The 14,625-nt window shown below is 55.3% G+C and overlaps 1 protein-coding gene across 4 annotated transcripts in view; it reads right to left on the reverse strand.

Annotated features, from left to right (window-relative positions):
* Positions 1-3,121: 3,121 nt before the first annotated feature.
* Positions 3,122-14,625, reverse strand: part of LOC111148663 (estrogen related receptor beta) — a 53,801-nt gene continuing 42,297 nt past the window's right edge. For all 4 annotated transcript variants that reach the window (XM_022505428.1, XM_022505429.1, XM_022505430.1 and 1 more), the window contains 2 exons: positions 9,057-9,326; positions 3,122-3,366 (listed from right to left, as the gene is read on the reverse strand). In XM_022505428.1, coding sequence (XP_022361136.1) covers positions 3,122-3,366; positions 9,057-9,326 — 515 coding nt within the window. The remainder of the gene's footprint in view (positions 3,367-9,056; positions 9,327-14,625) is intronic.

Here is a 14,625-nt window from a genome sequence, read left to right on the forward strand (position 1 = left end):
CCGCACAGGGGTAACGGAGGGCCTGGGGGAGGGAAGAGGGGAGCCCCTGCCACGGAGCTGGGTGTTGATTCTGGCTACTCTGAAGCCCTGCCTGGCCTCCCCACCAGCGCCCCGGTCCGGTCTCGAGTCTTCTACTCGGTTCTTCAGTCATGGCCTGGGAAATCCTCGGTTTTCTGGATGCAGAAACAGGGGGCCACCACCCAGGTTCACGTGTGACAAAGTCCATCTAGAAGCTCTAGAAAGGGTGGGGACACGAGAACCAAACAAAACCCAGCCAATACCACCTTCTCCATGGTTGGATTTTTACATTTTATTTCTTGGTTCATTTCAATGACCTGTATCATGAGAGTACAAGTGAGAAGGGCAATTTCGTCTTTACAGATTTTCCATGAACAGATTTGGGGACAGGGAGGGAGGCAAGCAAGTTCTGCCCATTTGGGGGGGGTAGGGCGGGCATCCTAAACTCTCCTCGCTTCACCATCCCCCACTAAGTCAGGGCCCCCTTTCCCAGGGAGACCCCAGAGCTGGCAAGACCTCCAACTAAAAAGTTGGCCTACATTTTATCTGACCGTCCGATGGCTCCGTTAGTATACACCAGGGCCTCTCCCACCGACCAGAGCTCCCAGCGCACCGGAGCCATCTCCCGCGGCCACTGGGGTTTCAGAGGAAGAGCAGCGCCCCGCGTGCTTGCACAGAGCCACCTCCCCTTCATGGCTAGAGGGAGGATCTGATGACAGGACGCTTGCAGAAGCCCCGGACCCATCCACACACTGTGCACGGTCTCCCACCCACCCCAAACCAGTGCAGTGAAGATGCTTCTCCTAAAAACGGCTGGTCTCAGATACCAGCCTCGCACAGGCCCCGGCCGTCAGCTCGGGCCTCACGCTGACACCAGAAGTGCCACCCGGGGAGAAGGTGCCACCCTCAGCGCCCCCCCCCCACCAAAGCACACAGCACAGCAGAAGGCAGGGGGAGAAACTCCCAAGGAGCATACCCCAGCTTTTCTCACCACGAGGGATCTCAGGCTCTGACCTTAGGGTGTGGCTCCTCACAGCTCTCAGACTGGGGGCTTTGCGTGGGTCCCTTGATGCTTCCATGCCTGTGAGCCCACCTCGGGACTGCCCAGGCAGCTAAGGATGAAGCATCCTGGACAGTAATTCCAATGCAGACCGTCAGGTGGCTTTGGCCTTGCACTCCCCACAGGCTAACAGGACAGCACACTTCACTTGGCTGTGAGGCCTCTTGGAACACTCGTATCTTGTTCATGAAGACATCAGAGAGCCACTCTGTGGCCTCTGGTTCTCAGCCAACCCTCAGGCCTGGGGCGACCTCACAGCACAGTTCAGAGGGGTGGTGTCTGGGGGCAGAGAGGCAGCAAGGTGAAACCAGCATCACCTGCTTCCCATGGAAGGCTGCAGGGCCGTAGGAGCCAGCACCTGGCCACCTGGTGTCCTAGCGACGGGCAGGCCGATCCACCAGCCTCTCCAGGTGCCAGGAGGTCTGGGTCAGTGTGCATGGATCCCCCAGAAAAGTCCCAGGTAGGGCTGCTCTGGTCTTTGCTTCAGAGGGTGCCTTCCCCACCACGCCTGACCCCACCTTCCTCGTCGGGGGACCCTCTGAGCTGCCATCGGCCAACCTGTGCTCAGCAGATGGGCTGGTAAGAGCTGTCCGAAGTGGACCGACTCTCAAGGCCACTCACAGGAATCTGGTGACTGCCCCCATCTGCCTGGGGCTGAGGGGTTTCCCGGGACACGGCTTTTCAGTGCTAAAACCAGGAACATCCTGGGCAAACTGGGGTGGTCAGTCACGTGACATAGCGGCCAGGAAGACAGGGCCGGGGGTCCCCCCACAGGGCTGGCCCTTTGCAATGCATTTGAGGAGCTATGTCATGTCTTAGTCTCAGGATGGTAGCAATAGCCCCTCCTGTGACACTGATTGGCTCTGGCTCAACCATTCGGAATGCAGGGCACGGGGTGACCTGGTGTCTACTGCCCTCAGAAACTAGCCCCACGGGGATCCCGGCTGGCAACTTCCCAAGCACACCATCTTCAGGGTTCCCCACCTGCTTATCTTGCTTCTGGGATTTTCTGTGCTCCGCAAAGATTGGTTTGAGCCTTTCCCCATTTTGCCCCAAGCCTCCCAGGACTGCCAGCCTGGAAATCAGTGCCTAGGGTGCCCTCAGAGGTGGCCAGGCCCCTAGTCTCCCCCAAATTGCCACAGGCCCATCTGCTCCGAACTGGCTGGAAGGCTGACAGGGCCAAGCAGGAGGAGCAGCTCCGCGGAATATTGCCTGGCCCTGCTCTTTTCAGAGGCAGCACTGTTCCCAGCTACGGACCTGAAATCCCCTTGGCTGGCTGAACCCACTGCATGAGCGGAGGTAGGAGCAGGAAGTAGCAGGGATCTCCTGGGAGAGGAGAGGGGAGAGGAGAGGAGGAGGACTGGTGGGTCTTGGTGTGGGGACAAGCAGGTGTGCGGGTACCAAGGGGTGGGTGCCCAGGAAGACGCCCGAGCTCTGGCAGCTGCTCTCTGGATGGGGGTCCCTAACGGGAGGGGAGTGTGCACCAAGCAGAAAGGCTGCAGGGCAGGAGGCCCTGGGACTGGGGAAGGTGTGGGGCCGCTGGAAGAGCCCCAAGTAGCAGAGTTGGCAGGGCCTCTGGAAGCAAGCCCCTACCCTCTGGAAAGGGACAACTTCCAGTGGCACCCAGCCTGAATTGGGTGAGCACTGCCCACCCTGTGCGGTAGGGGGGTGGGGGTCGGGTTAGGATACGCACTACTGTTCTCCTGGGGCTTTCATGGGCGGAAGGGGCACTTCCTCGATGGTCTCCAGTTTCAAGGGTGTCAGCCCCGGCCCAGACCTAAGCACTGCCCATGGAGAAGGAAAAACATACCCAAGAAAAAGCCAGTTACAGATGAGCCCACGCCCTGCCCTCCCCTCCCTGTTCCCCTGCCCCGCTGTACTCCGGACTCCACACACAGCCGGGAGGCGAGGGAGCCCTTCCTCTGGGACTGCCCGTGGTCATGATACAGGGCTTGAAGGTCGAGGCTGGTGGCTGTGGAGGTCTCCGCGGCGGTCCGTCCGCCGGTCTGTCCGCGGGTGGGAGTCGGTCCAGGTGCCGGGCCATCAGACCTTGGCCTCCAGCATCTCCAGGAAGAGTTTGTGCATGGGCACCTTGCCCTGCAGTTTGACGCTGTAGAAGTGCTGCACGGCCTTGGCGGCCGTCTGCCGCAGCAGGGGCAGCGTCAGCAGCAGCTTGCCCGTCCTCCGGGGCTCCTCGTGGCGCTGGCTCAGCTCGTAGTCCTGCAGCGCCTCGTGCAGCAGGTCCTGCAGCTTCTGCACGGCCTCCAGATCTTCGATGTACATGGAATCTGTGGGCACAGGGAGAGCGTCAGGGGTCGCGGCCCTGGGGGGGGGGGGGGCCCGACTTCGGGAGGGGGGGGTGGGGGGGGGGGGGGTGGCTTGGGGCCCTGGGCTGTTGCCCCCCTCCCCTCACTTTACAGAGAAGGAGACAGAGACTACGGAGGCTAAACTGCCAGCCTGAGGTCACAGAGGCCCGTGACAGAGCCGAGGCTTGGAGCCAGGGAGCCATCTCCACCTTGGAAGGTCATCTCTTGAGAAACCACCAAGAGGGGTCAGCGGAGACCCTGAAGGACTTGGACGTGAGCAGACCGGTCACTGCCCTGGAGATGCCAGGTGAACTGTGGAGCCAGACTACTGGAGCTGGAGTCCTGTGTACCTCCCTTGCTAGCTGGGTGACTTTAGTCAAGTGATTTAACTTCCCTGTGCCTTACTTTTCTGAGAGAATAGCCACAGGTACCTCAAGAGGTTAAGTGAATTAATGCAAGTCGAGGTCTAAAAACAGTACTTGTCCCGAAGTGAGTGCCCCACTGGTGGCACCATGACCAGTATCATCACTGGGATGGTCACTGCTGCTGCCACCGGGCACCAGCCTGTCCGCTGGTTACAGCATGCAAATACACACGGAGAAAGGGGCTGAGCTCTGTGCCCAGGTGCCCTGTGGCGGAGGTCTGGGCGGGGGCCCGAGACAGCATGGCCAGATGCACGGGCCACAGTGACAGCGGATGCTGTTGGGAGTCCTCTAAAAATCCCGAGGAGGGCTTTGGACTCAGCCATGAGTCACAGGTTCAAATGGAAGTTACCTAAATCCCAGCAGGACAGGCGGGCATCTGCTGACAGCTGGCTTACAGTGGGGTCTGAGCTGAAGCCAAGGCCATTTCCTGGCACCCAATCCCTGGACTCGAGGGAAAGAGCCCGCCTTCTTCTGATGTTCCTTAAAGAGCTCCAACCAGCACCCTGCAGTGCAGTGCCCAACCTGCCAAAGGCATGAAGCCCTGGAGGTCACATGGACCAAGTGAACTGGGAGCTCTGGCCAGGCGGCCAGGGCAGGCGGGGCAAGGCTCCCGAGGTCCTCAAGAGAGTAGGGCAATGCCCTTGCGTGCCAGGTTAGTTTAGGTACCAAACCGCCAAGGGCAGCTGTTCTAACTGGCTGACCCCTGTGACTCCTTCTGTCTGATCTTTTGCAGCCACGAGCAGCCCATGCCTCCAAGGGTCCTGCCTCTTCCTCCTGGGAGAAGCGCCAAATGAGACAGATAAGACTCTGGAATCTTTGATGCTGCGTTACTCTGGCCAAGTTACTCAGGCTCTCTGACATTGTATCCTCATCTGTAAAATGGAGCAAACGCCTCCATGCCTCAGAGGGTAGTGGTGAGGATTAAAAGAAACAGCACATTACCAGGCACTCAGTAAGCACCTGATAAATGTAGTATTATCATTACCATGAGGACTCAGCCTAGGGCGAGTGCCCTCAGCATGCTGGGGTGTTACCGGCCTCATACCCAAGATGCCTCCACTCCTACACTCTCGGCAGGTTCTAGAACGTGCATCCACGATGCGCTGGTCCCTCGAAGGCTGGGACGTGGCCATCCAGACCCCCTGCCTCCCCGCCAGCTTCCTTGCTCCTCCCCCTCCACTCCCCAAGGAGGCCAAAATTGGTAGCTGCCTCGACCAAAAATGAAATAAAATAACGTTGCAAGATTAATTTCTTTGCAATCCATCAGTGAGTCTGTATCGATGGCATTGATAAACTGTTAATTACAAAATCAATGGCTATGAATTTTTTCTGCTGTCAGGGAGCCTTGGAGAAGCCCGGGACTTGGGGTGAAAGATAGCCACAGGATCCTGAGGGGCTGGGGTTGGGGACCCCAGCCTGTCTCTGATGTGCTTCACGCTTCTGCCTCGTGCCAGCCCCCGCAGTCAGGTTGAGTGGTTCTGCCTTGTGCTCTCCCCCTGTCCTGGGCTGCACAAACTCCACCTACTTCCTGAACTACCTGTACCTGCTCGGTGGCCTGGGAGAAAGGGCAAGAAGGGCAGATAGATCCCTGGCACTGTTTCTCGTGCAACAAAGAGTATACTCAGGCCACGCTTGATGCTAGCAAGGGTGCTGCTGAGCTCAGGTTTCTAAACCACGGCCAGTCATCAAGTTCTGTGTCCACATGTGTGTGTGCACGGGTGTACACGTGTGTGTGTGCGTATTTGAGCATATATGTGTGTGCGTTGAGTGTGCACATGCCTGTGTCTGTAAGTGTGCAAGTGTCTGTGCATGCACGTGCCTATACTCGTGACCACGTGTGTATCTACATGCGTGTCTACGTGTGCACGTATCGGTGTGCACCCAAGCGTCTGTGAGCATATGTGCATGCGTGCGCACATGTCTCTGTATGTGTGAGTGTGTGCACACATCTGTATTTGTGTGCCTGTCTTCATGTGTATATGTGTGTGTGTGTGTGTATGAGTGTGCACACATGTGCCTGTGAGATCAGAGCCAAGAGCAGATGGCAAAGCTGAAATGCCGTCTGAAAGCTGGCCCAACCGGGCACTGAGGCCAGGGGGGAGGAGGTGACAGTTGACCTGCCTCCCACCTCTTCACTCCCCTCCCCCAGCATGGGCCAGCCCAAGCTCTAGGTCAATGATGAAAAGGTCCGGAGAGTCTAAAATCAAGGATGTGCCCTCCAAGGCCTGGCAGCCTTGCTGGTCGCACCGTTCCCACTCCCATTTCCTCTGCTGCCTGTGGTCCCTCCGCCCACGCAAGCTCCGAGCTCCTCTTGCCAGGGCTGGTCCCCACGCTTCCCTCTGAGTTGTTGAGTGCAGGCTTATGGGGCAGGGGGCTGTTCTGCAGGGCAGGTAAGGGGAGAGCTTTGTCACTACCCATTTGTCAAATCTGCAGACCCACACCACACAAGGAGTAAGCCCTGATGTCATCTAGGGACTTTGGTTAATAATAATGTATCAATATTGGCTCATTCATTGTAACAAATTACTACACCAATACAAGATGTGAACAATGGGGGAATGGTAAGGAGTCATGGGTGCAGTGGTGGATGGGGTGGAATGGGGGCACAGACCTGTGGCACCAGCTGCTCAATTATTCTGTAAATTTAAAACCATTTTTAAAAAACCCAACAGGAGGACGCCTGGGTGGCTCAGTGGGCTAAGCCTCTGCCTTCAGCTCAGGTCATGATCTCAGGGTCCTGGGATTGAGCCCTGCATCGGGCTCTCTGCTCAGCAGGGAGCCTGCTCCCCCACCCCACTCTGCCTGCCTCTCTGCCTACTTGTGATCTGGCAAACAAATTAAAAAAACAAAACAACAACAACAACAAAAAACAACCAACAGGACTGGCATTCTCTCACAAAGAATATACTACCATTTTGGAATCTTAAAATGTAAACAGTCTGTATAAAAGCCCGTAAAATTTTCATTATCATTTTGCATTTGTTTAATAAAAAAAGGGAGTTAAACTAAAAAAAAAAAAAAAAAAAAAAAAAAAAATGCTTGCCTCTCTGGATTAGATCAGGTTCCCCAAAAGCAGAGCCCCAAACCAGGATTGGGGTGCATGGGATGTCTGGGGGGTGTGCTTTCAGGAGGAAGGAAGGGAGAGAGGCAGGCGAGTGTGAGGGTGGAAGCAAACCAGTCAGGACACTGCCGTGGCTTTGGCCTGACCCATGCAGAGCTCTGATCCCGCCCTGCAGGAGCCCAGCCTTTTGTTCCCCCGCGTGGGTCACCACTGGCTGAAGGTGCCAACGTACACAGCTTTCTAGGCAAGACAGGGGAAGGGGACACCTGGGGAAGGGGACAGCTGGGAGCTGTTAGCCCCGGAACTCAGCTGCTGGGGTACAGGAGCGCTACCCCAGTAAAGGGGGGGCTGACCAGGGCATCTGCGGCATCCCCTGCCTTCTCTATGAAGTGATCTGTTGGGGGGCCGACTGTCTGGGTTTGCCGGCGATGGAGGGCTCCTGGAACATGGAACAACAGCATGAAGCCAACCACTTGGTCATCCTATCTGGTCTGTCTCTCCCTGGGAACCAGCTCTCCCTCTTCCCTGTGCTGATAACACTTTGTTTCCTCTAATATTAATAGTAATGATAATAATTAATATTTATTGAACATTTCCTTGAGGCCAGGCACTGACCTAAGTGCTTTATCTTCAGCCGATCATTTAACAGCAAAGTGCTTGGAGGAGGTCCTGGGATAGCCCCATTTTACACACAAGGACAGGGCTAAGGAAGGTTGCCAACTTGCCCAGGGTCACACTGCTACTAAGCGTCAGAGCTGTAATTTGAACCTGAGTCCCTTCGACCCGGACTTGAGCCGGCACACGCCGCCCTAGAGCAAACTTGCCTGACACTCTCTCTTTAGGACAGGGAGCCTGACTCTCCCCTGCATTCTCCACCTGCCATCGCCTGGCTCAGTGGGGGCCGCTCCCTAACTGTGGACACAGATTACACTCCAACTCGCTCACCTGCATTGCCAATGCCCAGCCCCTCTGCCCAGGGATTCCAGCCAGAAGCTGGAAGGGGCTGAAGGAATGGAGTGAAACCTCCTTTTCATTTTTTTAATTAAAAATAAATTTTTAAAAAGATTTCTTTATTTTAGAGAGAGAATGCTAGAGAGCAGGGGCAGGAGCAGAGGGAGAAGGAGAGGGAATCCTCGAGCAGACTCCCCACTGAGGACAGAGCCAGATGTGGGGCTTGACCCCAGGACCCCGAGATCATGACCTGAGCTGAAATCAAGAGTCAGATGCTTAACTGACTGAGCTAAGCCACCCAGGTGCCCCATGAAGCCTTTTTTTTTTTTTAAGGATTTTATTTATTTGACAGAGAGAGGGGTCACAAGTAGGCAGAGAGACAGATGGGGGTGGGGGGTGGGAAGCAGACTCCCTGCCAAGCAGAGAGCCCAATGCAGGCTAAAGGCAGAGGCTTAACCCACTGAGCCGCCCAGATGCCCTGAAGCCTCCTTTTTAATGACAGTCCAGACCAACTCGGTTGGGCAGGTTTTTCTCTCTTGTATCTGAGCAGTTTGACTGGGAGACTCAAGGAGCAGTTTTATAAGCTCGGGGTTGATTTTGCAGAGGACTTTGGATCGAGTCCTACCTCGGGCACCCCTTAACAGTGTCACCCTGGGCAATTTTCTTCACCTCCCCAGGCCTCAATATCCCCATCTGTACAATGGGGAGAGAATCATGAGACCCTTGATCATAGGGTTGTGTGTAAGAATTAAGTAAGTTCCTAGCTAATTTACTGAACAAGCTGAACACTTATGCGCCGGGCATGTTGTGAGTATAATATAATCCTGTATAAACAAATCCCTTCCCCAGTCTGGTGGGGTAGGGACTCTTCAGTGCTCCCATTTTATTGATAAGGAAAATGAGGCAAAGAGGAAAGCGACTTGCCCAAGGCGGGGGGAGCAGGATTTGACTCTTAGCAGCTTGGCTATGGCATCTGTGTTCTTAACCAGTGTGCCAGGCTAGGCATCAGAGGCCCAGCCTAGTGCCCTACAAATCCGGGGCTCGGGAAGCACCTGATTGCTGGCCTTCATCACCAGCCTCTCAGCTCCAGGCCAACCCCTGCACAGCCTCTGGTGATAAGAAGCTCCGGCATCTTCCCGCCATCGCTGCCCGCCCCCCCATGGTGGCCCTGCTCACAGGCCCCGCCCAAGGAGACCTCTGGGAGCTCCTGCTGTGGGACCCACACGCACCCTTACCTGAGTTGGCCAGAGCCAGCGCCTTGAGTGTCACAAACTCCTCCTTCTCCACCTTGAGCTTCTTGTACCTGCGCACCAGCTGCAGGATGGCCCGGTAGAGCTCCAGCAGCCCGGCGAGGCGGGAGTGCTCCTCGTCCATGACATAGTCCTCAGCGAACACCAGCTTGTCGTCGTAGGGCAGCGAGCGGTACACGATGCCCAGGATCAGGATCTCCATCCAGGCGCTCTGCAGCAGGCTCATCTGATCCCCGAGAGACAGGTTCGAGAAGCCTGCGGCAAGAGAAGGGGCAAGGAGGGCGGCGGCAATCAGGTGGGCTGGCTGGAGGAGGGGGTCCCGGGCACCTCCGGGTCCCACCCCGCCCTCTGTCCCAGCTGGATTCCTTTTCCTTTCCTCGATCAAGGAGTCAGACGGGGAATTCATGCGAAAGACTTACACAACGAGAGCTCAGTCAATGTTGACAGTTGCTATCACTATTATTGTTAGTTCTATGCCGTTTTTTCGAAATGTCTGTAGAGGCTTTTTGATTAATTAAATGCATCTGTAATTTAAGGAGTTATTAAATTCATAGCAGAATCAAGAGGCAGCAGTATAGGGTCCCCTTTCCCCCAGAGGACTTTGCAGATTTTTCTCAACGCTCAGCCAGGGGAGGCTTTGGGGTTTTAAAGGACACCTGATCCTCAGTGCAAAGTCTCAGCTGTGTGTGCTGACCCAAGGGCCCAATCAGGAAAGAGGACTCAGCTGTTCCCAGCCAGTGATCACCCCCGCCCCCCAGTGACCACAGCCTGGGGCCACTAAGAGCTCAAGAGCCCCCAGGGTCAGAGGGTACTTTCTCACAGGCAGCCTGTCCCCCAGGGGTCAGACCCCTGCTGCCCCCGCCATCACTCTCCACCTAACAATGACCTGAGCTGTCCTGCATTCTGTGAGCTTAGAATCATGGGAGTTTCCCCCTCCTGGCTAGCAAGGACGCCGACTCCAGAGCAGAAGGAGGTCAGCGATGGGGAAGGCTCCAGAATTATGTCACCGTCTGGTCCAGCATGCTCGGGAGACTGCCTGGGCCTGAGTCCCAACTTCCCCTCTCCTAGCTGTAGGCTGACCACGTGAAAGCTATGTAACTGCCACAAAGCTCAGTGTTCTCTTTTGTAAAATGGGCAGAACAGTAGCACCTGCTTCAGACTCGCAGGACATCTAAATGAGACAATGGTTGCAGAACCTGTATCATGTTCTCGGAGCTCACACAAATGTTACTGATGAGACGAAAACCCCACAGCGTCATCGCCCAGCAAGCTGGAGCCAGGGTGATGCCTGAGGAGATCGCTATGATTACTGTTTTTGTTGTTATTAGCATGCTGTCGGCCTGACTCCCCTCTCCTTTCTGGGCATGGCTGGAGGCCCAGGGTGGTCCCGCGCTTCGGCATAGGCCCAATGCTCTGGGTTTCCACGGAGTCTGTCCTACTCTCCCCTGCTGTCCCCCGAGTCTAAACTCCACTGTCCCTCTCCCAACCAGCACAGACGTGGTCAACTTTAGGGGGCAGTCCAAGGTGGAAGCCCCTTCACCAGGTGGGTTCCCGTCTGCTGGGGAGCACCCTCTCAGGCCAGTCATCATGGTTCCTGAGTGCGATCTATACCGCCCCCTGCCCTCGCCCAGGCTCATCACTGGCTGCCACCGGGTATCCACAGTGACTGACAAACAATGACACCAATGGAGAGGGGTGCGCCTCTCCTCGGGGACAGGCTGTGGCACCGGGTGGGGGGGGTAAGGTGCTGTCTGGATGCATGCTGTCTGGATCCCAGTGCACAAGGGGTGTGTGGCAGCCTGTGGTGGCAGGGACAGCCGGGAGGTAATAAAAGCCAGATAGAATGGACATCCAATTTCCCTTATCGGGCCTCTGAGCGGGAGAGGACTTGGGCGACATTAATTAACAGATCCCAATCAGCCGGCTCATGAGGGTGTGTGCACAGGGGGACACGGGGGGCTGCGCGGGAAGCGGACAGATCGGGAGGGGAGACATAGGAGGTGGACAGGGCGAAATTAACAGACAATTGAATCGGAAGGTGGCAAAAGGCGAGGTGAGGGAAGAGCAGGGGCTTCCGGAAAGGAAGGAGAGAAGATGCAGTGAGGCCCACCATGCAGGTACGACCCCTAGAGGTAACAACGTGCTTCTGTCTCTTTGTTCCTTGGGCAAATCCTCACTGTGCACCTGCTAAGCGCCAAGCGCTGGGGACAGAATGGCAAGCTGGAACCAGAACGGGCTCCCGTGTGCAAGAGCTCGCAGTCCAGAGGGAAAGGGTCGCCCCAAGCCCCGAGCTCTGCTGGGATCTCGCGGTTAGGACAGTTCGAAGGGCCAGAGAGATGGAGGGGCTCTGAGGACACACCATGGACGAACGTGGCCCAAACTGGAAAGTGCAGGAGACTGAGCCCTGCAAAGTGAGAGGAGCTCTGTCGGGGCTGGTGAGGACGTCCAGGTGAGAGCACCTGTGTGCCGGGATGGGCTTCCCTGTGCTGCCCAGCAACTGGCCTGGGACAACTTCCCCACTGCCCAGCAACTGGCCTGGGACAAAAATGACACCCAATGCATATTCCTAGCAGAATTGCATGAACCAATGCCACTGGGCCCTGACTCCTAGGTGACCAGAAAATGGACCCACAAAGAAATCAGTGAGACCCTCTTCATCCTTTAGACACAGGTTCAGATTCCGCCGCCTCTGCCCCTTGTGTACAAGCCAGTGACAGGTCCTCTGGGTAAGGGCAGAGCAGGTGGCGGGAGGAAGGGAGCCGGCGCCTCTGAGAGTTTGTGCCTCCCTCCAAGGCTATACCTCCTGGAAGAAAAGAAACACTAGAAGGGAAAATGAAAAATAAAAACAGCTCTAGGAAAAAGAAGGGGAGGCGACAGAGATGGAGGGGAGGGTTTTGTGGGCACATTTTTATCTAGTTTTGGCTTTTGAACCTGTCCATACTAAGATGTTCCCCAAAATAAAACTAAATCAAGCATAAAACAAAGGCTTGCCCCCATCAACCTAGCAAGTATACACTAGGAATTTCTCTCATAAACACCTAGATAACTGGGAAAGGGTGTTAGGTCGGTCTGTAATGACCCCAAACAGGAAACAACCTAAATGTAACGAATGTGATACATGTAATTACCATATAAACCTAATTATTAGCTAAATGAATGGCACATTAGAAGCCACCAGAAAGAATGAGGCAGAACTGTTTTTGTGGGTGTGGAAAGATACCCACGAGTGTAAGGAAGACATAACTGTATTAAGGGCACAGACACCAGAGCCAGACTGTCTGCTGGAATTCTAGCTCTGCTGGCCACTGGCTGTGACCCTGGGCATGTCCACTTCTCCGTGCCTCAGTTTCCTCCTCTGTAAACTGGGAATAATAATAATACTTCCCTCATGGGACTGTGGGATGAAATGAGCTATCACAGAGAACACTTAGTACAGTGCCTGGCCCCAGGTAAGTGCTACTATGTTACATAATTAAATGAAAGAAGCAGGATATAAAGCAGCGTTAAAGAACAGCCCTATGGGGGGGGCGCCTGGGTGGCCCAGTGGGTTAAGCCTCTGCCTTTGGCTCAGGTCATGATCCCACGGTCCTGGGATCGAGCCCTGTATCGGGCACTCTGCTCAGCAGGGAGCCTGCTTCCCCCTCTCTCTGCCTGCCTCTCTGCCTACTTGTGATCTCTCTGTCAAATAAATAAATAAAAATCTTTATTAAAAAAAAAAAAAAAAGAACAGCCCTACGGTAGGGGGAGAACGCACAGGCACAGGTGCACACCGACATGCACACAGGGGCTCTACGTGCACAGGAAATTCCCGGGGATGTTTTAAGAAAGATGAGGAATTTGGAACTCCTAATATCCATTCCTCTGTCACATCTGACATCTTTACTAGAAACATCTTTACTAGAAGCACATATCCTTTCTTTTATTTAAACCCAAACGCAGGGCTGAAGCACTCCTCCCTGCCCTTCCGCCCAGCACACTCCACTTCCGCTCTTCTGTGCTGGGCTGGGTCTCCTCCATCAAGCAATCAGCAATTCTGGGACTGGGTCAGGGCTTGCTGCCCAGGGAGGCTGGTGTGGCCCGGGGCCCTGGCGTCACACACTGCCCCCTTGAGGTCCTGCTGGCTGCTCCCGCCTGTCTCCTCAGGTCTCCCACCTGGAGCTCTGACCACCCCTCCACATCCCCCACCACCAAAGCTGCTTTATCTGCACCAACTGATCTGATAACATTCAGGCTCTTCCCAAGCCCCATCCCCCAGTGATGTGACAGCATGATCTCCTAGAATTTAAGAAAAAAAAAAAAAAAAAAGAGCACATAATTTGTGGCAAGTGGAGTTCATAATCTGTTAATTTATTATCGTTTCTGTCGACCTGGAGGGCCATTAGCAGAGGTAATAAAGGGAGATGTAATTATGGGATCTGAGGCCACTCCAGACACAGCTGCTGTCACTCAGCAGCCCATATTTTACTGGCCGCTGGCATTCCCTCCCCCGGGGGAGCCAGACGGTGGCTACCTGGGAGCAGGGCTTCCGGAGGAGGCCTCTGGGGGGTCCCCTGCAGAGCCGGCAGGACAAGGCTCTCCCGGGCTGGGGCAGCCTGTGGGCCGCCTGGGGTGGCGGGATAACTGGCTAATAGTCCAGAGGCTGCAGTTTGTCAAGGGACACCCACTGCCTCTTCAAGGCTGTTGCCCCTGTGCGCGTGTGTTGCTCACGGGGAACAGGATGTGGGCACTCTATAGACTTGGGCTCGTCCCCTGAGCAATGCAGGGCTCGGGGAATTCGACTCAAGGGAGAAGCCTGCGTGCGGCGTTAAGGCAGCGGCAGATGGACTCGAACGCGCGGCCGCAGTGCTGCATGAGTCGCCATCAGCCTTGGCTCCCCCCGGAACTCACCCCTGCAACATGTGTGCTCAAAAACAGGAGTGAAAGAAGCGGGGCTGCTGGGAAAGGAGTTTGTGCTCAAATGATCCTTCCTCCTGGCCACGCCGGTCGCTCAGCGCCCATGTGCACAAGTCAGTTTTCGGGCTCAGCCTTAAAACTCGTGTTCTGGGCACCCCAATGCCTTCTGATGGCCACGGCCCACCATCCCAAAGGCCTGGCTCAGGTTTCGCTCTCTGTCCCTGAAGCCCCTGGCGTCCCTCGTGCCTGGGGACACTGGCCCGTGGTTCTTCTTGCTGCATTCTAAGTACGCGGGATAGGAGATGGCAAACAGGGCAGAGGAGAAGCGAGACAGGCCGTGGGTGGTAGCACTGCAGCAGCATGCACGGACGTGCCCGATACTATTTGGTCTCTTTTCGTATGGTTAAAATTTTCTATGAAAAAGTATTTTGTTGTTTTTTGTTTTTTGTTTAAATTATCCATCTTATTCCCAAATGAGGTCCTCAGGGCAGAAATTAATCGAATTCTTTGTATCAGCCCCAACTTCTAGCAAGAAACCTTACATACACCTAATGCTCAATAAATGCATGCAAAGTCAAGTATGAAGCACCCTCTGTGTGCCAGGCTCTGAACAGATCCTGAGAGGCTAGCCCATACTGGCCCACGAGATAGGGTTTCCTGT

This window comes from Enhydra lutris, unplaced genomic scaffold (assembly GCF_002288905.1).
Source record: "Enhydra lutris kenyoni isolate GAN:26980312 unplaced genomic scaffold, ASM228890v2 scaffoldscaffold20, whole genome shotgun sequence".
NCBI classification, from domain to species: Eukaryota; Metazoa; Chordata; class Mammalia; order Carnivora; family Mustelidae; genus Enhydra; species Enhydra lutris.